Genomic DNA, 24,669 nt, shown 5'->3' with positions numbered 1-24,669 from the left:
TTTCCTGCATTTCATCAAAGAGAAAAGGGACTGGGAGGTAGCATTTACCTCTTCAGAGTTTTAAAAACATGAGATATGCAGTACATCATAATGTCGTGTTCCTCCTACACGGGTACGCATTATTCCATATGCTTGAAGACGATCGCTCTGCAGTACTGCAGGAAGGCAGCGTGACAGTAAGTGGGTCCTCAAACATGGGAGTCCCACCAGGGCTCAAGATTTCTGGACTCAGGATTCATGTTCGTTTGAGTCTTCTTTAAAGGATGAGAATCGATCAAAAGTGATTTCACTTCATTGGCTTTGAATCCTGTTGTAAACAATTTCTGCGGAAAAAAAATTCCTCTTAACAATGTTACTTCTAAGGAGACCTGAAATCCTGACGCTAGTGAAGACAGAAGGTTTTCCTGCATTGATTCAGTAAGGTCGAGAGTTTACCTAAAGGCCTTTTTTTTTTTTTTTTTTTTTTTTGAAGTTGTATGTCATGCATATTATGTTTGAAATGATGCACCACAGTACTAAATAAAGTGCTGCTGGCTGCATTGGAGCCATTTACATCTGTCAGCCTGCAGAAGAGCCCTCATCAGAAAAATGCAACATTTAAGGTTAAAGATAACAACGGCAGAGCGTTAGTTTTTAAGAAATAAATGCACACATTCTTTCATGCCCTGTAAGCTCCTGCAGGGCTTGTCTTTACTGACAAAGCGTATGTGTGTGTGTGTGTTGGGGTTTTTTTTGTGTCTTGCAGCATAATTGAAACCTGCTTGAGTTACCCTAACAGAGAGACCCTAATTTGAGCATCATTGGAACAATTAGCCTTTATTAGTTTCTGGTGAAAAATATGACTGCCCTTTCTTCACTGAGGAAGCATGTTTTTTATTTCACTGTGTTAAACCCAAAACACCCTAAATAGCTGAAAGCAAAGTCCATAAACCAATCCCTTTAGGATGTGAAGTCAAGGTATCTGCAAAGCCTCTAAAATCAAAGCCTGTTCTTTACTGAGAAGACTGGAGAAAAGAATAAGGTGATTTTATTTTTTTCTTTAGCAATACATATAGCAAAGGGTATTAGTGGAGAACAATTGCGTCCATTCAATTTTTTGCTCAGCTGACCAGTTTGTTTTTTTTTTTACTTGATTCAGAAATACAGTGATGAATGAGAACTTTGGATTAAAAAAATCTTGAACTAGCACAACGGACCTGCAACATTTTCTTGCCTTGATAAAGCAGATTTGACCTCTGGCTGTGAGCCAGCAGGAACCACCGAGACAGACGTATTAAACTCAAAACAAGAGAGGGACTTTTGTCATCCAATGCATTGGAGTCTGCAAGTCTGGAAAAAATGAGACTGTAGTGTCTTGGAGAATGAGCGAGGGACTGTAAGAGCAGAAAGTTCAATATTGACCTGCTCTAGACCAGTAATTTGTTATAAAGGTTATTTTCCAGTATTTGTAAAGCCCTCGTATTTTATTCCACAGACGTTTAGGTTATAATCATCTACTTGAAATAGTGATCATTAGTGGATTTCTGAATTCCATTGTGACCTGAATATCTGTGTGCTTATTTTTGTACTGCATGCACATTTTCAGCAATTCAAATAATACAACACAAACTGCAACAGAAAGCTGGAAATGTTGAAAAATCTGATTAGTCCTTTTTTGATTCTGCATTTTGAATTTTTGTAATTAAGGATTTTTTTGTGACAACTGTCAGTATTTCTCTGAGAAAATGGATACATCACAGTCTATTCATGTCAATTAAATGAAAGTGTGTGCTTGTTCATTAATTGCATAAGATCTCTTTATTCTTTTGTTACTCAGTTTAGCTTTGATCATCTCCCGTATTTTCATCTGGAACCAATGCAAGCTTTCTTGCTTGATGTATAGCAGGTATATATACTGGAACATACTTCTTTCTCAGAAAAGAGTGGCTATATTTTATGGTACTTGGTCTTCCAAAGCATAAAATAATATGATAGTTTGTTTTATTTTAAAACCGTGAAAGAAAATCTAAGGGGGATTTCCAAGATTGTGTTGGCTGCATAAGAAACAGTTAATTCTGTGACCTACATGCTGTGTCTCAGACACAAGCCTGCTCAGTGGCCTGTGATAAAAGACCTTATTAAATACTGTAATGATTTATGTATGTCTGCAGACAGATATAACCTTTAAAAAGGAAAAACATAAAGGGAAGCAAAGGGAAACTGCTCAAAACCAAGTCCTGTAGGCTCAGAAGTAGGGAAGAAATTAGTAGCACAGATTTAAATCATCAAGGCAAACATACCCTAATGTAGATGTTCATGGTGGCTACCAACAGCTGTGTGATCTGAAAAACGATTAGTCTGTGGTTTTGTAATGTACATTAGTTTGTTGTTCAAACTGATGTGCTAATCCGTTTTCTCCCTGTAATGGGATCTTTTCTACCCATGCTCTTATGATCCATCCACTTTCCAATACCACTCTGCCATCAGTCATGTGTAATTGATCTCTTGTCCTCTGTCTAGTAGGGGGTTGTATTTGCTTTGGTTTTCCTGAGTATTTTATTTATATATTTTTTAAAGGTACATGCTTAGTACTACATGAGGCAACAGCTAGAGTGTGGCATTTGCTTATGTGCCGAGATTTGTCTCGGTTCTGTGTTCCTGTCAAAGCTCCTTCCAGAGTTCCTCTTGGAAAAGCTGCTGCAGAGCAGAACCCTACCCTGTGATGAAGGTTTAGTGATGCCAAAGAGCAGAAGTGTGATCTACAGTTCATTCATTCCTTCAAACTTAAAGCTCTCTGGCTTTAGGCGATGTTTTAGATCAGAACTGCACTGTGCGGGGAGGTTTACAGCTTTTTACAGAGTTTGCATTACAGCATTTATGAGTTTGGTTCTTTGGCTACAGATCATTAAGCTTGAAATATTAATTGGATTTGCAGCCATGCAAACATATGTTCCCCAGAACTGCAAAACTGAGTGCTGGTAGCTGTGTTTTCATTTCTGTTCACCTGCCTTTTCATGGGGCAGTGTGTGATAAGGGGGCCTTTTTTCCCCTGTGTATTTTCTTTGCACGTTGTCCTGTGTAGCCTTGCAGGAAATGTGAAGTCTCCAGTGGAGATGAAAATATAAGATTATTGACATACCATGGTTTAAAAAACATTTTTTCATTCACTTCTCTCAGACACCCAGTGTTTGTGGTAGTATCTTTGATCTTCCCAATCCCAAACAACAGTGATCCAAATACAGTATACAATTCCTAAATATCTTTTATGTTGCTGTATTTATCAGCTTCCTTTGTTTTTCTTCAAACCTGTTTTTCTTTGCCAGCTGGGAACAAGCAGATAGGAAAATTGTGTTTCACATATCTTTCTTCAGATAAGGTTTTTTAAATCATTCATTTAGAGTTTTGATTTAAAGATAAAGCAGAAGGCCTAACCAGGACAGAAAACTGTAAGATTTTCTTTTGTAAGATAGTACTAATAATGTATAACATGATACAAGGGTTATTTGTTTATTCTCTAATGGAGAAAAAAAAATCAGGTAGACTACTGTAAGCCAAAACTTAGCATCTGGATTACTTTGAAATTATGATGGGCCAATAATGATGAGCCTCAAGTAGAGGTACTTAACCAACTGGCGTTACCAGGAATGTCTGTTTTACTGAGCTCATAGACTCTTAGTCAGGGAGAGCCGCACTCTGGTTTTCAGCTTGGCTTGTTTTGACTCTAGATGTTAGTTCCAGGAGAAAAGAGGGTGCATTAGCACAGTTCTTTCAGGTCAAAGAGAGCGCTTTGTCTCTTGGTAGGTGTCGTGGGTGGGAGCCGGGGAACCATGATGCTGTATTAGTGTGCTAGAGGACTAAGGAATTCTGCTGTCATGGCTAATTCAGCTAGCCCAGGTTTAAGAATTAGGTCATACCTGATTAAAGACACTAGGTGTTTGTTTCTGATGGGTTTTGTGCTCTTTTGTTTTAAAAAGAACCTCTGAGTCAAATAATTAAGGGGGGGGAAACCCACCAACAGTATACTGCTGTTACTCTGATGATGAATGAACCGGAGTATGTATCAAATGTTACTCTGAATCTTCATATTTTCTCGTGCTGATATCTGCATGAAAGTCTGCCGTCACGTCTGCCGTCACTTCCGAGGCATGCCAGCACCTATAGTCAGTTAACCAAGAAGTAGAAGGCTTTTGGCCTTTATGTGTGTTTTGAGCAAAAGAATGTTTCTTGTATGTGTATGCTCAGGTATATGCGTTGCCTCGTGAGTGGGGTGTTGAGTCTTTCTGGGGTTTATTGAGAGGTTTTTTGTTTGCAGTGAGTCTTTGGGAAATCAGTTTGTTTTGATGAAGCTGTTGTGAAGCATTTTATGTGAGTTATGGTAAGGGTTCTTGTAAAACACACACAAAAACTTGCCAGGTGCTAGAACCCAACGGGGTTTCTCACGTCTACCTGGCTTGGAAGCACTGAGAGGGGAAGAAAGCAGGGAAGGAAGCCAAGCCCTTCCATGGAGGGAAATACACGGGATGGACAAGAGTGTCCCTTTCAACTCGCCCTTCTGTCAGGACAGCGGACTGGGAGGGGAAAGAAATACAATGGATGCCTCCACTGGAGAATTTTAAACATAGACTAAAAATGGCCAGCAAAAAAAAATAACAAAACAGTTCACCATCTTTACTAATAAGAGATTCACCTGCTGCCAGCTAGAACTGATTGTCTTTCACCAGTTTTTTGCCTTCTTAAGATATACTCTGTTCAGTGCAAGGACTGCATTTATCTTTGTGTTCGGAAAGCAGCTAACAAATTGCAGGTGTGGTTGAGATATGCAGAGTAATGAGGAAACGATATGCTTGTTGTATATATTTAGTTCTTCACCTCTCTTAAGATGATTTAGAAAATCTTTCTCTCTGCTAGTATTCTGTTATTCAATTTAATATTGAAGTACTTGTAAAAACATCCTTTCTTCTGGCACAGTAAAAAATCTGTATTTTAAAAGCTGGCAAAGATAAATATTTAATACCCCAATGGGCATCGCAGCACTTTCAGCAAGATTCATGAGCATCTGATGTGCCAAAAACAATTCTACAATCTTGAGATTAGATGACCTTAATAATTGCTAAAAAATGGATATTTTAGTATCTCGTGTAGCCCTGAAGTGAAGCACACCCCTGAGTGGTGACCCCTCCTTTGTTTCCTCTTTCACCTTCTCCTTCATCTCCCTTTAAAATCTTGAAAGTCAGTGCTTTTGTGGGTTTCCAGCAGAGCTGGGTCAGGAAGCAGCAGTGCAGAAGAATTTGCATATTGGTTTCCTTGCTTGCAAAGCAAAAAAAAAAATAAAAATCCAATAACGCTTCCACAAAAAAATCTGGAGGCTTGAGAGGCTTTAATTTTTTACCCACACTCGCTGAAGGGCTCTGCACAATTTGCAGAGTGTATTTGCTGTCTGATGCCTTAGATGAGATGTGTCATTAGTGACTCGTTACATACCAGAGGAACAAGAGGCAGACTCTTTAGCTGGGTTCTCTGCTTGGCGAAGGAGGCTGGATGAGTCTGTTGTGCAAGCTGAAAGAAGGCTGAAGGAAGAGGGAGGTTTTAAAGGGAAGGAAGAAGAAACTCATTAATCTTTTTACCCACTGGTGAATTTTATTCCTCCTTTAGTTTGCCAAAGTTGACATATTATACATATTTAAAATACCTTGGTGTTTTGGGGTCTTTTTTGGAGGACGGTGGTTCCCAAATGGCACACCAGTGGTGGTGCATGAGCTTGATCTACTCACTGACTTCACAGCCGTTTTTAGAAGGCGGCAAATGAATATTCAGTGTCTGCTTTTAAACTCTGAAGATTATTTATTTACTGTATCTCAAGAAGAGGGATTAATTGGTAACTCCAGGGTGGACCTGCTTGCTGTTGCTGCTCCTGGGCTGTGTACCCATCTGGGCAGGGTCCCACTGGAGTCAGCGGGGTTCCCAGCGGTCACTGGTGCCTGCTTCCTTCGAGCAGCTCCCACGATCCTTGCCTGCCTTCCTGAGAGCCACGGGATGCTGCTGACAGCAAAGAAAGCTCTGTGGCACAAGGCGGCAGCGCTGGCCAATCAGTGTTGGCCTTTGCAAGGTCAGAATTGCACTGACTACCTAACAGGGAACTGGAATGATGGAGACAATTGCACATCAGTTCACCAGAACAACACAGCATTTCAGGACAGCATAACATTTCAGAAGAAATGCATGAGTAACACTGAAGCAAGCAGGGTACCAAGGACTGAGCACTAATTGACGTCAACACTTGATCCATCTTGGCAAGGGGAAGCTTGGGGTGCAGGCAGTGCTATACAGTGGCAGATGTTCAGTTATTAATTGTAAATTTTCTCATTTCTACTTTTGGAACTTGTGCCTGCCTAGTCCTGCACCTCTCTAGGAGGCATCGTGGCTAGCAAGGGGATTTGGGTGTAAGACTTGGATGTTAGAGCTGGTGCACTGTCTGATCACTGACTTAAGCAAAAAGTTGCAAGGAAACCAAGCTCAGAGATGGGACGGCATTTGAGTTGGCATTGTTCAGTGGTGGCGTCTGTTGCTATGTTAAATACTTACAAGAGAGCAGGAATTTGGTATGGGGTCGTTCAGGAACTATTATTGCTGAACCTTTAGGGACCATCATAAGTGTATGGTGTGTCTATTAAGGAGCCACACCAGTTAAGTCTGTTGTGCATCCTTCTCTGGCAGTGCATTGCAACTTGAGAATGTGAGATACACATAGTGTTCTCTGGAGGAAATCCTGGTCTCATAGAAAGACTCCCATTGACTTAGTGTGAGGTCTGTATTTCACCCACTGTAAAGCCTAAGAGCAAATCATTGAATCATAGAATGGTTTGGGTTGGAAGGGACCTTGAAGACCATCTAGTTCCAACCCCCCTGCCGTGGGCAGGGACACCTCCCACTAGACCAGGTTGCTCAAAGCCCCATCCAGCCTGGCCTTGAACGCTTCTAGGAATGTGGGTTTTTTTCAGAATTAAACTTTTTTATTCTCTACCCTGGTAAATGTAGGGTAGAGGTGATGCCACTCAATTTCTTCCATTTTGTTTTGTTTGCAAAAAGCACCATATGTGGAAAGTAATGTCGTCTTGGCTTGTTCTGCCAACTGAGTGCTCTGGTTGGCTAAACATCCTTCTGCTAAAAAAATGTATAATAAGATTGTTTTATTTTAAAGGTCATTTTTAATTTCTTCTAGAAAAAAGCCTGCTTTCCTCTTATGATAGCTTATCTTTTTATTAGTGCTTTGCATTTGCTATTGTTTGCTACCTCAGTTAAACTTTCTGTAGAAATGATTGCTGTAATCCACAAAAAAATTTAATTTTCTGGTTAAAAGCCAGGAAGTGAGATATACCAAGTTAGTGTGAATCTCACAATAGACATAGATGTAATCCAATTGTATTTTCTTTCTCTTCAATTAGAGCTCTAGATACTAGCTAAAATTTCAGTTCTACTGTATCCGTATTTGTGCTTTTTCCTTTATGTCTCTGTGGTTGTGTGTCCTATTATTTACTGCTGCCTTGTTTCCTCCTTTATACTAACAAAAGTATTTTACTGTAAAGAATTTCTTGCCTCCACAGCTACCTTCCCTGGCAAGTCATGTATTCTTCCTTGTTCCTTTGAATGTTTTCACTTTGCCATTCTCAAATTATATTTTAATTTATTTATCTTTGAGCATAAGATCATCTACAAGGCCTTGATTTTGTTCTCCTCCTAGTCGGGGATCTTTAACTGACTATTTGGTGTTGCATGACAAGATTTCCATAGCTGGATACAGCAGTGTGTTGTGTGCTCTGATACATGTTCAGATATTTTCTGTTTTCTTTTTAGTGCTTTGCTGTGCGATCTCTGGGCTGGGTAGAAATGGCAGAAGAAGATCTTGCTCCTGGAAAAAGTAGTGTTGCTGTGAACAATTGCATCAGACAACTCTCTTACTGTAAAAACGACATCAGAGATACTGTCGGCATTTGGGGAGAGGTAAGAATGGAGTGAACTTCTCCTCCCCATGGAACATCCCTCTCATGTCATAAAACATCTTGAAAGAACAACTCTGTAGGCAAATAGGTCCATGCTGTGTATTTGGGACTTCCCTATCCCAGCTGGCACTGCTAGAAAATATAAAAGGGTTAAGGAAAGTGTTGACGGGAAGCGTTCCAAACTTTTCAGGATAGCCGGTGCCACAAAGACATTATCTTTGCCATTTGCATCCATACTAGTACACACCTGTGCAATAGCGTTGGGATAAACTGTTACAGTCATTGGAAGTCTTTCTCCTGACCCAGAGGTTTGAGAGTGGTGCTTTGGAACAGCATTTTCACACGTTTCCCAGTGACGAAAGGGCTTCAAGGAAACCTGGACTGCTGTGACCTGTGCTTTTAAAATGTTTGAGAGGATTGAGACTGATGGACAGATGGCTTATTTTAAGATGATTATTTTATCAGTGTTTCAGAAGGAAATTAATTTTATGTCATCAGTCTGTCTGTTGGTTCCTGTCCAGTAACTTGAATCTGTTCACCAGTGTCATCCAATATTGAAGGATGTCAAATTTCCACACACTGAGGGGAAAAACAGAGAGCTCAGCTCTCCGCTGTCTTGGTTTGGTGGTGGGTCAGTACACCTTCATCAGCTGAACTGTGCGAGCTCTGTGCTTCTCTCTAAATTGGCAGCAAAACAGGATACCGCTGGGGGAGTGCAGAGAGAAGCGTGAAGGGAGAAACGTGGTGTGGACAGAGGTGAGCTGGGGACAGATGAAGTAGGTGGTGTGGAGGGATCAGTAAGTGAAACAAGAAGAAAGGAGTTATAGCTGTGGGATGTACAGAGGACGTAGGAGACAAACCCGTAGGAAAACATCTTCATTATTTGATTGATCATGGAGCAACTTAAACTTCAGCCAAATCTTCTATCTGTCTCCTGACCTGTTTTGAGGAGGGTTACACTAATGTGGATTTACTACCCAAGATCTGGATGCAAAACTGACGTAAGAGTGAATGTTGTTACCTTTGCTGGTATTTGTGTGATCAGCATTGCCAAACCAATGAGGAATTAAAAGAAAGACTTGTCTGTTTCAGTAAAAATTTTAGGAAAAATATCCTTCAGTCTCCCAAGTTATTGTTACAGTCTAAGGCTTGTGTTCAGTGTCCCGGCTGTGACCACAACAATGCAGACACACTTCAGAGGAGCAGCTGGGGAAAAGTGCCTGTCTAAAAATGAAAGTGATGTTTTAAAGTAATTTCATAAGGGCTTTTTATGTAAGAAATGTATGCTGTACATATAAATGAACAAGATAACCTTAGTTTCCCTTTTCCTTATTTCTGGGAACAGTTTTATTTAGTTAATATGGCTAGACAAGCAATTAGAGATGTGTCAGTCATGGGCTTTGGATTTACTGATGACCCTGGGAGGGGAAAACCCACTCTCTTTACGTGTGTGTAATCCCATGCGTTTTTCAGGTGACAGAATTTTGATCAACTTGAAATATATCCTTTACTTTGAAATCATATGCTTTATTTTAGTTTAAGAGTTAACGTTCACATTTTTCCATATTTCTCTCTGCCAGTCCCATTGTTCTGTGTTGGAAAACCGTGCAGGTTTTCAAGCCAAACTGGTGAAAAGTTTTGGTCCTCTTGAAAGGAAGTTTTAATTAAGAGTGCTATTCATAAAAAAATATTAAAAAAATCAGCCTGACAAAACAAGAGAGACACTGTACTTGAATAGGTGGCCCCTGAAGTAAATTGTCTTCTTGATTTTAAAAGAAATCATTATAACCGCATTTTTCTGCTGGCAACGTGATGCTTCGAGAGTGATTGCAAGAGGCATGTTTTAGAGAGGAATCTGAAAAAAGTGTTCTATTCACTGACATATCAGATGGAGCACATACGGCAGAAATCTGTTATGAAGCTAGAACTGATGACTGCAGATAGAGGTTTTAAGATAGCCTAAAGATTTATTTTAGCTAGAATGTAATGAAAGTGAAATTGGGAGTAGGACCGGCCCCAAGTTTTCATGATTTAATAAAACAAAACACAAAAACCCCACACACTCTGGGTAAAATCCTGACCCTGCAGAAGCTTTGTCACTGGCTTTAATGTGGGATTTCATGCCCTCCGCTCCTCCCCAAAAGAAATTCCCTGTAAGTTTCTAACTTACACGGCTCTATAAAATCTAGGAAGAAAAATACGACTCATCTGTTTGTGTTGCTACTTTGCCGTGCATTATATTCCTGTACGTTACAAAATCACTTACATGAGAAAGACAGGTTGTTGCCATTGACCTATATTGCACAGTATGTAACACTTCCCTGAGTATATAACACTGCTGGGACTGCGCCCATCTTTCCTTTATTCACTTTCCCTGCATGGCTCTTCCAGCGAGAGCCACCTTCATCTTGGACCATCAGGTCTCTGCCACTCTTCAGCAGAGATAGTGAGGTCTATCTTCAAGCTCCCAGTCTGTCCAAATCATTTTTTCTTGCCCTATGAGGTGTTTTCATCTCTAAAATAGCTTTTGTATAATAAGGCAACAAAGCTTAGCAAAATATATTGCTTCTGGCTGCAGCCATGCTATCCCTTGAGCATTGCAAGGATAATTTCCTGTGACTTACGTTGCTTATCTGCCCATTCTCCAATCTTTTCCAGCTAATTTGGATTCAGTTTTATTACCCTAATTCCAGTCTGTTTTGCATGATGAACAGATTTTACCTTCGTGTAATAATTTTCTTCTGGAATAAATATATAAGTAGAAAATGGGTCCAAAAAGCAATCTTTGTGACACTTGGTAATGTTCTTCACACAATCTGTTTACTGCTTCTGACCTCCAAGCAAATTTCTCACCCTTTTTCTTTGCAATGACTCTTTTCTGTTTGATTTCCTTCATCGTCCTGGTCTGCCTCATGCCATCCTGGCTTCTGTGTTTTGTTTCCCATGTTTCTTTTCGTGCGTGCCACAAGCAGTGCAATGCCGCTGATGCACCCCATTGACACGCATGGTGATGGCAGCTACATCTGTTTCTGCTTCTCAAGGAGCAGCCTGTGTATCTCCAGCATTGCGTCTCCGCTGCAGCTGTACTTTTTTCATCGGGCAAAAATGTTCCTGTGTTGGCATCGCATACACTAGCCTGTGTCCCCTTCCTCTCCCACACCCCTCTTGGTTCCAGCTCTGGGTCACAGCTCCCCTTTGAGTCCCTGTTAGGAGATTTGGCAGGGGGGAGAGAGGCGGTCAGGACCACCTGCCCCGTGCTGCCTAGCCTGGAAACCCTGAAAGTAGGCCCTCCCAGGGTGACAGGAGTGTATGTCCTAGACACAAAATTAACATCATTAAGATCTGAGCCATTGTAACCAAGCGGGAAGAGGGTTTCTGTGACACTGAGGTGAAGAAAAAGGTCATTTTTGAAACATGTGTCAGTAGGAAGTCAGCCCCTTTCCATTCTTTCTGTTCATTTATAGATTCTGGCACAATAGAGAGGAAACAAATTACTCTATATTTAGCTTTTAGCTTCCACCTTCTTATTATTATTATCAGCAGGGGCTTGTCTTACCTCTTGGCAATACGTCCATGACCATTTCCATGGGATCCCACGGTCTGCAGGGTAGGTGTACAGCCTCTGAGAAGAGAGCTGGTAACTGACAGAAGAGGCAGCAGACCTTTTGCAAATGCTAACCATAGGAGGAAGATTAGCATTTGAGAATTAGCATCAAAAGGAAAATTGCCTCTAAATTTCTTTCTTCTAAGGGGAAAAAAAGCATTCTCCTTGTTCTTACATGCCAGAAGAATTAGGGAGGAATCCTGGCTCCAGGATTCTGCAGTCACTGGCAGAATTCACGTTCATGTCTTAATGCTAGGTTTTCCCCTTTAATTAATCTTTCTTCAGAGAATCCTGTAAATCCTTTGACGCTTACAAATTGCTGTCTGTTCCCATGACCCTCTGATTAAAGTTTATGGAAACAAAGCATGTTGTTTGAAGGAAGAAACTCTTCCTTAAGAGTACAGGTTTTGATGTAAGCCTTTACTATTAAGACAGTTCTTGACTTCTATTATGTTTGGAAGGATTTACTTGAGAAAGGATAAACACGTCATTTGTTGAATAACTCAGTAGCTTGGGGTTGAATGAGTCAAACAGTTGCATTTAAAAGACATCAAAGCTTTTTGTGATTGGGATCATTTAAAAATATAGTAGTAGTAAGATACTATCTTATACTGTCTTAGATCTTTTTCACACCAGAAGTAAATGAACTTGTTTTCGATTGTTCTTGGAACAAACTGAAACTTTGAGTAAATTAAGAGGATGCAAGTCTGAACAGCACAGGGATAACACCTTGATCGCAGGCAGTTTGAGAGGGAGATGTACTGTGTAACTGTATTTTGTCTGGAGTTGCAGGGCAAAGACATGTACCTTATACTGGAAAATGACATGCTGAACCTGATTGACCCCATGGACCGCACAGTTCTCCATTCGCAGCCCATTGTGAGCATCCGAGTCTGGGGCGTGGGGCGTGACAACGGCCGGTGAGTCTTCGCTCTCCTTATCCCTCTTGACTTGGTGCTATTTCTGTCTGCTGATACAAAGTACATGTATGCCTGGAGCAAGTTTGGTATCAAGCTATTTATTTGATTGAGTAATTGTGTCCCAGGGGCTATGAGAGGATGGATAGATTCTTCTTTTTCTTGCTGGTGTTACTTTTTAAAATCTCTGCTTGTTGTAGTTTATCACTTACATGCTGTTTTGCTAAACCTGTATTGAGCAAACCTTTCAGGTGAATTCAGCCAGGTGCATAAAACTGCACACGCAGCATTATTTTGCTTCAGATTATATATAATACTTTTTAATGTAAAACTGTATTTTCAAATGTGTCCTGTTTCTCCTGGCTATGTGAAAGCATGTCTTCCTGATGGTTCAAGTTAAGTGCGCTGCTTAATGCTTACTGTATGCATGTATGTACACTTTCTTGATATACTTGATTTGATGGAGAAAAAAGTTGGATTGAGGGAAGAGTAATGGTTTTAAGCCAGTACAACTACTTAAGGATCTTGATGCAAGAAAATTCATAAGTGTTTTGCAGAAAACTGAGGTTTGTCCTTGAAACCTGACTATTGTGAGCTGAAGTCCTTCCTTGCCATAGGGAGCAACTGTGAGTGCATGCTAAAGGCCTTCCTGCCCTGGAGCCAGTCTTTCCTTCATTCCTGACTGGTCTTCTTTTGGTAGCATCTTTCTTTGTCATGTATCATTGCTGTGGGAACAGGGTTGTGAAGGTAACTTAGAGCAGGACCGCGAGCTGTCTCCCTGTGCCCTTGAGCATTTTGATGTATCAAAAACATCGCCATTCACACTGAGAAATTCCAGGATCTTTGGACAGTACCCATCTTCACACATGGGTAGTATGGATTGAATAATGTTAATGAGCTGCTGCTTTTTGTGTCCATGTTTGATTATTGAGATATTTGCAATAGTACGGTTGTTTGGGTTTTTTGGCTTTTGATGGGAAATGTCATTTTGGACCTGAAAAAATCTTTCCCAGGAAAAGATTTTCTGAAACTTTTTTAATCCCTCCCAAAGTTTCTGATTGTCTCTGGCTAAATTTCCAAAAGGAATGGCGAGACCTTATTGTGGCCTTTCAATACCTAAAGGGGTCCTACAGGAGAGATGGGGACAAACCTTTTATCAGGGCCTGTTGTGATAGGACAAGGGATAATGGCTTTAAACTGAAAGAGGGAAGATTTAGACTAGACAGAAGGAAGAAATTTTTTACAATAAGGATGGTGAAACGCTGGCCCAGGTTGCCCAGAGAGGTGGTAGATGACCCATCCCCAGAAACACTCAGGGTCAGGTTGGACGGGGCTCTGAGCAACCTGATCTAGTTGAAGATGTCCCTGCTCATGGCAGCGGGGTTGGACTGGATGGCCTTTAAAGGTCCCTTCCAACCCAAACTATTCTGTGATTCTGAGATAAGTGTTTCTGTGACCCAATTCCATCTTTCTAAATTTTTTACTTCTATAAATGACTGATGGTTGGGGTTGGTTTTTTTAGCGTTTTTCACTTCTATTGATGCAGATTTTTGACATCTAAAAGGGGCAAATCCAGTTTGAAATGGTGGGAAGTAAAAAGGTTTTAACTTCTTATGAATAAACCATTACAGTGCTTTGTTTGCCTTAGAAAATGAGTGCATTGGACATTTCGCTTAAAGTCAGGTTTTGTAGTAGCTCCTTTTGGTCAGGAAATAAATAGAGCATCTTAAGGGGCACCTCAATGTGATGCAGCTTTACAAACTAAAGGAAGCCAGCTTTGCTTTTTGTTAGGTTTTCCGAAGCATTTACAGTAGTTCTTTCAAATATTTAAATTTCTTCGGAAAATAAAATCATTCCATTATGTTGTTTATAAAATCACGAGTCACATTTCTCCAGGCTGGCTACCTGCTTCTCCTAAAGACAGAACTGGTCATAGAAACATTGAAGTTGAAAAAGGACATTTAAGAGAAGTGTGCCTTTTGCAATCATGTGGCACCGAGAATGTTGCGAGCTTTTGGTGAAATGTATTTGAGGGTGGGAGACAATAGCAAACTCTCCTAGATGAATATAAGCCCCATCAGTAGGACAAGAGTTGGTGTAAAAGGTTGTGTGTGCGCAGGTCATTGTGTCTGCTCTGACCTACGGGTCTGCTGTGGTATCCCGCATTTACTAAAAGCTACATAAAAGGCAGAGGAAGTACCATCTCTGATCCCACTCCAGCCATTTTTTGAGCCATATCTGGGGACTGAAGATGAATTACAGTTTTGTTGAGACTTCCGCAGAAATCCATGTTTCTGTTAAGGGGGAAAAAAAAAAAGTTATGGAATATGTGGGAGAAGTACACATCCAAGTTGAAAACAAATAAACAAACAAACAAAAGCAATAAAAACCCAACCAAATAAATCCAGTGTTCTCTCTCTTGGTCATAAAAGGTAGAAGCTTCCTCTGCTGTTTTCGTGAAATGAGATTTTGTTTGTGACACTGACAATACAGAGAACATGGCAGAGTAAAGCAGCTAATGTTTTCTCATGTTCCTACTGTCAGAAGTGGGAGTTGGCCTATCTGCGTTGCAAGTGAACATTTCCTGTTTCTAGAGAACATGACTTTTCTTGGTTGGTTGCTGTAAATAACAGCAAGAAATAGTTTATTGAAGGTTTAATGTATAAACACGCAATCAAAACCAGCCTTAATATTTCATTTGCTGGCACAGCAATGTTCTTAGCCACTTTTATTGGAATCTGTTTTTTTTCATCATAAGAGGTTTGATTTCAGAGCTTTCTTATTTTTAGCCCTTCATAAGAATTTTAATATATGCTTCTGCAGAAATTTTGTGTCCAGTGTGACTTTCAGGACTGGAGCCCACTCTTTCTGAAATTTAATTTTATTGACCCGTTTAAAAAAATAAGATTGTAAGGAAAGCAGTGTAGCCATTGTTTGTAAGTAAATTCAGACTGCATGTGATGTTAAATAGCAGAAGATCCCAAAGACAAACAAAAAGAAGAAACTCATGACCGAATAGTCAGATGTACAGTGTGTTTTGGGCATAGAGAGGTTCACTACAGGAAACACGCTTTGAAGGGTAGCATAAATGATGTAGCTTTTACTGAAGAAACACTACCACACCAGAAAAAAGCATGTGGTGACAGGAGAACCCACGCTGAGAAAACCATATTGTTGAGGTGGAAATTGCAGTGCATCTGTCTTCACGCACACGTTAGCACGCAGTCCTTGGGCTCATCCTGGTAATAGTACTGGTCCTGAGGTGAGAAACACCAGAGCCATTCACTGACTGCAAAAGCAACTCTCCCTGATGTGACTTTGCCATCATCAGAGAAACGTGAGGGGATTGCATTGCTGCTTTTGGTGGATTAATTGTCCAGGAAGTTGATGAAATCCCAGTTTCTGGGATGAAGCCCTTCCAGAAGTTACTTGACGTGAATTTTGTTTATAAGTTACATTTTCTGGTCCAGGACCCTATAATAAAATAGATTGCATTTCTTGTGAAAGGCAGTGTTTCAATTTTAAAATATTGTAGAAATGTATATTTTCATCTATTTTGAGCTATTTGAACCCCATAACGATCTGCAGGCCCTCCTTTTTAACTCTCTTTTGCTTGTAGTAATTTATTTGGGTAGATTTTGCTTTGGAAGATGAAGAGGTTTTCTAGTAACACCTGACCAGATGATTTTCTAAGCTATGCCGTAATGAAAGATTGATGAAATACAGAGATCTGCTGATGAAAGTTTAATCCGAGGATGTGTCTGCTAACTCACCTCAGGCAGAAACATCTTCAGGGAGACTGCAATCACTCTCTCCACACGTTACACTATTATCCTGACCTCTAGAGTTCCTTTTTTTTTTTTAACAGTTCTGTGATAAGCAAAGGCTTCATCCTTTTGTTGACTTAGGCTGTGAGGCGATTTGCTGTTTTGAAAGGTGGCATCCCTTGTTTTCGATTAATCAGCCAGCAAAATATGTTTGACCTTAAGAAAGGCTGGAACACCTTTGTAAAATCATGAACAAAAGCAGGTTCCCACAAATGGGTAGTTATGCATGTATGTGTGTGTATGTATATGCGTAGACTGTGAGCTCTGATGTTTGGTATGTATATATGGGCATTAAAGGAAAATAAACATACTGTATCTGTCCGTCCTTTCGGCAGACTTGGGTTTCTTAGGTGGTATTGTGTGATTTTTAGAAGTAAAAGCCACTGTGCTCTGTACAGTCTTCCTCTCCTGCTGTGCTGAAAACAGAGCCATGATGATTCATTTATATTATTTGTAAATAAGAAAAGTCCTCGCCCTTGCTTAAATAGTTTGATTTCAAGATCAGTAAGGTCATTGGCACCTGGAGGATTTGTGGTATCACAGGTGTATGTCGTGGTTCAGCCCCAGCCGGCAACAAAGACAGTGTATCAGTGAATAATTGCCAGTGCTGTGTTTGCTTCTTAACAAGCCACCCATGACATGTGGGGGTTTTTCTGGGCTTTAAAAACATGTTGGAAAATATTAGTGTAGTGAAGCTATAAAAGAGTTGTTCTTTTCACTTGTGAGCTGCAGGACGTTAATCATTCCTCAGGCTGGGTTTTGTCTCCCCTTCTCAGCTGCTGGTGCGTGGCCTTTGCTTCCTGAGCAGCTCCCTGACAAGGACGAGAGAAAAGGTAATGGCCCATCAATTTTGTAGAAGAGTTTCTGTTAGCACATTTCCCTGAATCCTCCTTTATCTTCATTGCTCTTCCACCAACCCAAAGTGCGCCTCCGCTTTTAAAACCTCTGTGGGACCTTTGTTGCCTGAAAGATCATGGTTCCTTCTGTCACGCTGGCCAGGAGAGTTGAGGGTGGGTTCAGGACACAGCTTTGGTGCAGCTGAATATGGACCTGGTTGCTGGACGGTGTGGGCACCTGGCATGTTGGACAAAACACGTGGTATGTTGCTTTGTTCATCCACTAGCGTTGTCATCACATAGCCCGGTTTTGTTTCTCTTTCTATTGTGCATTTCCCTGGCGGGCTGAGGAGGGAGCGGGGTTGCTCTTGCTTCTTCAGTGGCGGAGAGGCAGATTCTCCAGTACCGCGGTTTTCCTGTCTCTGACTAGACAGGGTGGAAGCACTGTGCTCCCTCCTCTGCCCTAATAATGCCCGTTTTGGCAGGTGATGGTGGTGGGGATCTCTTCATCCGTGTGGATGTCCGTTGCCCTGGTTCTTCGAACCACTCCTGGTTTTCTGCTGCCTGGATATCAGGGAATAAAATGAGGCTGAGAATCAAAAGGGGGAGAAAGGCGGAAAGAACAACTGGGCTGAAGAGAGTAGGATGATGCACACGCCAAAGATGAGGATCAAGCTGCCTCAAAAAGGGAGGGCAAACAGATAAATGGGTAGACACCCTAGGTGAGATGGATGTAATCCTGTAATGCTGGAAGAGAAGAAAGTCCTAACAACAAAACAGCTCCGTTATCTCAAGAGTTGTTAGGGCAAGAGCTGAGAAAACTATTGGGATGATGCGGGTGAGAAAACGGGACAAATCTGTGGAAAATGAGGAAGAAGTGGTGTAAAAGTGATGGCTTAGATTCCTCAAAATATCGGGAATTAAAAATAGTATCCTGTCTTGCTGTTTGGACAGCTAAATAAAAATGGCCTGGTTTTAGAGGTGTTTAACACCTGCGCTGTCTGCTGACTTCAGTAGGATCTCCGTATATTCACTGTCTTCAAAAATCCAATGTCTAAATAGAGACTTAGGAACCTTTCTCTAGACATCCAGAATCGGAAGTTTTCACTTGAGCAACAATGCTACAGCAGGTTAAATGGTTTCTTTTTAGTGTCAAGCTAAGAGGGGTAGGGACATGTCTGAGCGAGAACTGGTTTGTTAGAGGGCAGAAAAAAGGGTGAGTGGGGAATGTGGAAGTTGTGCTGCAGGTCGAGTGCCTGTCTCATGGGGTTATGATTCGTATTTCCTAGCTAAAAACTGTGTATATGCAGATATTACCTGCCTTGAGCTCCAGTGCACATCTATCATATGGACATGAGATTTTAGGAGGGTTACCTGGCTTTAATCAGAGAATTAAAAGCTAAGAGAATTAAAGACAATAAATACAAGTTTAGTGTGGTTAGAGTATACTGTTGTATCTGTAATTTCTCATTCCCCCTTTCAGAGCATGCTGGAGCGTGTCCAGAGAAGGGCAACGAAGCTGGTGAGAGGTCTGGAGCACAAGCCTTATGAGGAGCGGCTGAGGGAGCTGGGGGTGTTCAGGCTGAGGGGAGACCTTATCGCTCTCTACAGCTACCTGAAAGGAGGGTGTAGGCAGGTGGGGGTCGGTCTCTTCTCCCACGTAACAGGCGATAGGACAAGAGGAAATGGCCTCAAGTTGCACCAGGGGAGGTTTAGATTGGATATTAGGAAAAATTTCTTCACTGAAAGGGTTATTAAGCATTGGAACAGGCTGGTGGAATCGCCATCCCTGGAGGTATTTAAAAGATGGGTAGACATGGTGCTGAGGGACATGGTTTAGTGGTGGTTTTGTCGGTGTTAGGTTGATGGTTGGACTCAGTGATCTTAAAGATCTTTTCCAACCAAAATGATTATATAATTCTAAAATATTTTGCATACAAGCAGTACAACATCAGGCTTCGGTGATGCTATAAGCTACACTTAGCTTATACCTGCATCATTCCGGGGGGTGCTTACGGTCCTCTGGGTTTGCCTTCCATTTGAGGTGATGATTGACTCTGCTCTGAGAGGGAGTCTTTCTCCAATTTCGTGAGAGAAGCTTATCAAGCTGTATGAGATAATGAATAATAAACTTTCTCTTCTGCACTAAAGAGATGTGGTCAAGAAAAGCAGAAAATAAAATAAATTAAAACTGAGATGGGTTTTGCACCTGCTCTTCTGAAAAGATAACACCCTTCAAAGAACGCATAATTCCAGCTGAACTCTTCAAACTCTGAGACACCATTAATCAATATCGCCTGTTCCCCTCACCGTAACCTTGGAATAAGGACAAAACATATTGTTAGGAATCATGTAAATAGGGCATAGGTGAGGGATTACACTGGAGGAAAAGGATTTTACTGGCTTTTCTCACCCATATTCCTAGCAGTTATTTTAGAGTAATCTTTTCCTTTCTCCTTTTCTCTAAACCAACTGCACCTGAATATCCTTTTCTGTGTGTTTTGATAGCATTTTACCCGCTCACTAAGACACAGTTTAGGTGATTATTTATATAAAACTTCCCATTTATATCCATAAGGCCTGACATTATTGTTTGCAAGTGCAGCATGTTCTAGGAGGGGATAATGAAACAATACAGCTGTGAAAGGGGAAATCCAGCCAAGCTTACAGAATTAATGTGTTTTCAAACAAATGTAGTTAAATGGGTGCAAAAAGCTGTGTGCGTGCATTCTTACTTTGATTAATGAAACTGGTTTACTCTAGTTTTGGGATTTAACATGAAAGACACGGTAGACTGAAGGCACTGAAATATTAACTTGAAATAAGCACCCAGAGATTTGCACCAATGTATGGTTTTGTATCAATAGTGGCTTCAGCTGTGTTAGGGCAACATCCCTCAGTCCTTTCTGCCTAATGCCACTAATGAGATGAAAAATGGTTACATGTGACAGTGAGGGATTTTTCGATTTTTACAGATGAGGCTTGTGAGCAGCTCAGGTGCTTACAAGCAGTGGATTCGCCCTTTAAGAGCAGCTGAGAAAAAAGGGTATGCCTAGGGAGAATCTTGGCCATGGAGCTATAGATATTTGGTAACCTTTGAAAAGCTTATAATAATGCAGAAACAGCAGCAGAGAAGCACAGTAGCAGTAGGATTAGCACAAGCGTGGAGGAGTCTCACGGAGCAAGGGAATTGGGACAAACACAGAAGAACTGTAAGGATTTCTCTAGGAGAGGGGGACAGGAACAGAGAAGCCCCTGAAGGAGAGCTCAGGGTAGTGCTGTGGCAGTTGCTTGTAAAGAAGTGGGGAAAATGTCAGGAGGCTTCCCTTCTTACTTGGAAAAACAACCAGACAACCATTTGAAATGTGTGACTTGCTCTGCTAGCGGCTTGAGCGTGGCCATGAATGCTTAGTCACCTTAAACAGAACCCTGTTTAAAGTATTTTATTGTAGAATGTCTTTACTATTGGTTTTCAGGAAACAATGGAAAATATTGCATATAATTTTGGATTTGTATCTGGTGTTTCTTTTGGGAGGCAGGCTTTTTAAATACTAGTTGGAATTGCTCAGCTGTAAAGCTTTCAGTTAAGACAAATGGTATGTCTAAGCCTGGACTACAAATAACCACTGCGATGTATTCTGGTTGTCTCAGTTAATAAAAAAGATGGCATGTTGACTGAGTCCCTGGCTTAAAGTCTTTCTACAGATTTGTGCTAGAAAATCTCCACACATTCCTATGATTCCAGCTATTAAACTCAAATGCTTTAGGATCCCACTGGGGTAATCAGAGAACTTCGGTGGCTGTCACACAGGTCCCTCGAGAATAGCCTGAGCCACCTCTGAAAGTGTCTGCAGCTCAGGAGAGCTACCGACTGCCGGTTTGGGGTGGAAATCCCATGCTTTCTTCTGTTATTCTTTTCACTGTATGTTAATCAAGCAGATGCTACATCCAGGCTGAATTCCTGCATTTAACTCTTCTTTAACTCTGTGCCAAGCCAGTGATGCAGAAGGCAGCTGCTCTCCGGCTCCGTAGCTGTGAACAGAAAATATCCCGCTCCCAGCCTCTCCGCAGCCCGCCTTGTTTTCAACACCCAGTTAGAAACTTTGGCCTTAAGTGACAATCAAAGGCGGTTTAAACTTACCTTATTTACTTCTTCTGGTCTTGCGCTTGGGTGATACACAAGGCTATGCTAACAAAAAATAGCATCCTCTTTCCCAAACCAGTCAGAGATAATTGAAGGCACCTGTGTTTAACCCCCTTCATCTTCGGCAGCACTGAGGTTAGACTCTTAGTTACACATCTCTCGGATGATACGTCAACAGCAGGGACTGTGTATAGTGGGAGCCACCAATGGAATAAGTTTTCACAAGAGAATTAGACTTTGACTGCCTTATGAAGGCTGTCAAATAATACCAAATCAGTAACACTTTTCTTAAAAAAAAACAAAAACAAAAGAAACTTTACTGTATTCTTTTGTTCTCATCTCAAGACCTTGTCTAGTCTAAGGTCTCTGTAGCAGGTGAGAGAAAACCAAACTAGTCTGCTAGCGATTTCCCTTTCGAGTCTAATATATATTGAAGCTGTTCGTTACTAATAAGGTGAGCATATGAAAAACCTTCTGAGGAGAAAAGCCACAGAGAGCATAGACCACTGAAGAGAAGAGCAGCGTTTTAAGAAAAAAATTGTGCTAAGAATACTTAGACGTGCCATGCTGGCTGAGATGTTTAGTACAGCTCTTTGTTACTTTGATTATAGTATGTTTGTATGAGCAGTAACAGATTTTCTCTGGTTTGGTGGCTTACTTGAAAAGGTCTTTTGCAAGACATATATTTACTATACTTAGTGTTTTCTGTCATAGGCGAAAATTTGATTTCCTAAAAATTGTTACTGTACCAGGCAAATAATTTCTGAAAAAGTAATCCAGAGGAGAAAACTTACCGTACAGGGGAAGGGGTTTCATTCAATTATCTCCATGTTATGCTATTTAATGAAACGTGGGGCATTCACAGTTTCTAATATAGCAAGTCAAAAAGCAAAAGTGCACCCAGAAAATGACCCGTCTCTAGTTCTTCTTCCTGTCCAGTTTATGCCCATACTGTACCAGTGGGTTAGAGAGGTAGGATGTTTCTATATGTGCCTTTACTGTGTAAATATTTATGTCCACCCACATAAAACGTACTTCTCATGTTTGCATCAGTGTTATACTCCTGATATCAAGGGAACTTTTGACGCGCCTGTGTATTTGTAGACCACTGAAGGTAAGGTGTTCTGGAATTTGCTATGTGCTATAGTAAAATAAGGTGCCAGTTTTGTCACAGTCATGTGTGTCTCTCTAAGTCACAGTCACAAATAATAATTTGGAATGTGCCTCTAAAATATAAGAGGATGCTCTTGCTATGAACTTGCCACATTTAAATAATTGAAATGGTATCTGCCTTGGGATGCTTCCCCATGTTTCCTACTAGCTGATTGCAATTCAAATATTGATGTGTGATACATCTTTATGTAAATCGTAGCATATACCGTCTTATCCATTACATGTATTTAGAAAGCATTTTCACTTCAGGCATTTAATTCTGAGGATGGTATTTTGGCTTGATTCCTAACATTGGCTCCGCCAGGGAAAAGGGCCTTTGTTTGTCAGTGGGATTCAGCACAATTTGCCTTCGGGCAGTGGAGGTAGATCGCCTACTAAAGTCTTTTTGATACGTGCAGATTGATTAGCAGAAACTTGAACACTAATTTGAGCAAACTAAAAGATATATTTTTTTCAACAGATAATTCAAGTGTCTTAAACATTTAAGGTTTTTTTAGTGGGTTGTTTTTGTATTTAGAAACATCTTTATTTTTGTGAGAAGAAATTTGTGTTTAATGACATTGAAAAATCCATGTGCCTTATATCTCTTCTGGTGATGGTCTCCTTCACAAAAATGCTGTTCATCTTAATGCCATAAAAATAATTTCAATTTATAGTTTGAATGATGCATTAAACATAGAACTTAATTTTCTCTAGAATTTAAATATTTTACTGCTTGAAGTTCCCCTCTCCCCACCTTGATTAATTTCAAAGCTGGCTGGACGTACGCTTGTGTGCACCCTGAGCCTGACCAAATTCCCCTTATAATTGCTGGGAATTTTTTTATTAACTTCATGTTGGGTTAGTCCATGAACTTACAGATGCGGACCTGGAAAACCTGGATACTGCTTGGCAAAATCAGTGTAATACTTCTGGGAGTGGCAGGATGGTTTAAGTGTTCTTAGCAGGGTTAGGGTGGTTCTTGTAGAGAACGAAATAGCAGGTGGAAAAGTAAGGAGTATGAATTTTAGAACAGTGTGGAAGGGTTTGAGGTCTGCAGGGGCAGGCAAGGTGGCTGGCTTCAGTATTTGACCTGGTATCCTGCTGATCTTATGTTTAACAACGATGAAGTAAATTAATTTTTCTTTTTCAGAAAAGCACCTGTGAAAGTGAGCTTGCCTGTGCCCTGGGGTACCTGACATGTGGCAGTGCTTGGGATGATGCTGAGTTTGCCATGAAGACACAGAAAGAGGAGCTGTAGATTACTTACAGAACAATTTTTCAGTAGCTCAGACTGGAAAGGTTCACCTGGGTCCTCATGGCCTGTGCTCTGTGATTGCAGACACAATCTCATAGTCGTTAAGGTCCTTCTTTTGGCAAGCTGACAGCAGGTCTAGTTCACTTTGCTAAGGGATTTATTGAATTGCTTTTGCTTTGTAGCTGTTTATCTTCAGTCTTTCTTCATTCATTAAGAACTTTATTATCTCTCTGTGCCTTTTGGGGGTGTTTAAAGAATCTAAAGAAACATGTATATGTATCTAAAGATACATGTATATCCCCAACAATGTACATATACATTTAAGATAAAAAGTAGCCAAACCCACAAGAAAACTGATGCACTAAGGAAGTGGGGGGTTTTGTTTGTTTGTTTGTTTTTAATCTTTGCAGGGTACACACACACACACACGAGTGTATTTTATTAAGAAAATTGCTTTTCAGCTCTGCTTTTGCTCAGCTACCGTCAGGAACATAATGAGATGAATTAGACAAAGCAAACTGAGCAATTGCTCGTGCCCTCTATTCATTTATGAAGTACATATGTGGCTTCAAGGGCCTTAGTGTAAAACACAAACAAAGCCCTTCTGGGAGATTGCCAACCCAGGCATTCAGAAATGGTATTCAGTCTGTCACTTTTGAGCCTTTTGGATTCAAGGTAATATTTCAAACTTTCCTCATCCATCCATGGATGTTGGAAACTTGGTTTGTGCTGTGTTATGGAGATAGTCATATCCCTGCCTGAATCCAGGATTTAAACGTTACAAAGTGTTTCCTCACTTGCCCCTCCCCTTCTCCCCCCTCTTTGTGAAAATAATAGGAAATTTCAGATAAATTACAAGGTTGCACACTGCTCAATAATTTGTGACAAAAGCAGATGATCACAACGATGGGGTGGGAGGTTTTAAGCTTCTAGGTTGTTAAAGATTAAACAAAAT

The 24,669-nt window shown here is 40.7% G+C and overlaps 1 protein-coding gene across 17 annotated transcripts in view; it reads left to right on the top strand.

The window, feature by feature from the left end:
* The window catches only part of APBB2 (amyloid beta precursor protein binding family B member 2), a 190,858-nt gene that overhangs the window by 131,649 nt on the left and 34,540 nt on the right, over window positions 1-24,669 (top strand). For 11 of the 17 annotated variants that reach the window (XM_063336967.1, XM_063336968.1, XM_063336966.1 and 8 more), the window contains 2 exons: window positions 7,831-7,977; window positions 12,367-12,500. In XM_063336967.1, coding sequence (XP_063193037.1) covers window positions 7,831-7,977; window positions 12,367-12,500 — 281 coding nt within the window. The remainder of the gene's footprint in view (window positions 1-7,830; window positions 7,978-12,366; window positions 12,501-24,669) is intronic. The other 6 variants (XM_063336974.1, XM_063336981.1, XM_063336980.1 and 3 more) reach the window with 1 other exon arrangement.

Source organism: Chroicocephalus ridibundus, chromosome 5 (genome assembly GCF_963924245.1).
Source record: "Chroicocephalus ridibundus chromosome 5, bChrRid1.1, whole genome shotgun sequence".
NCBI lineage: Eukaryota > Metazoa > Chordata > Aves > Charadriiformes > Laridae > Chroicocephalus > Chroicocephalus ridibundus.
The sequence above is the reverse complement of the archived record's forward strand: the minus strand, read 5'-3'. Positions and strand labels throughout refer to the sequence as shown.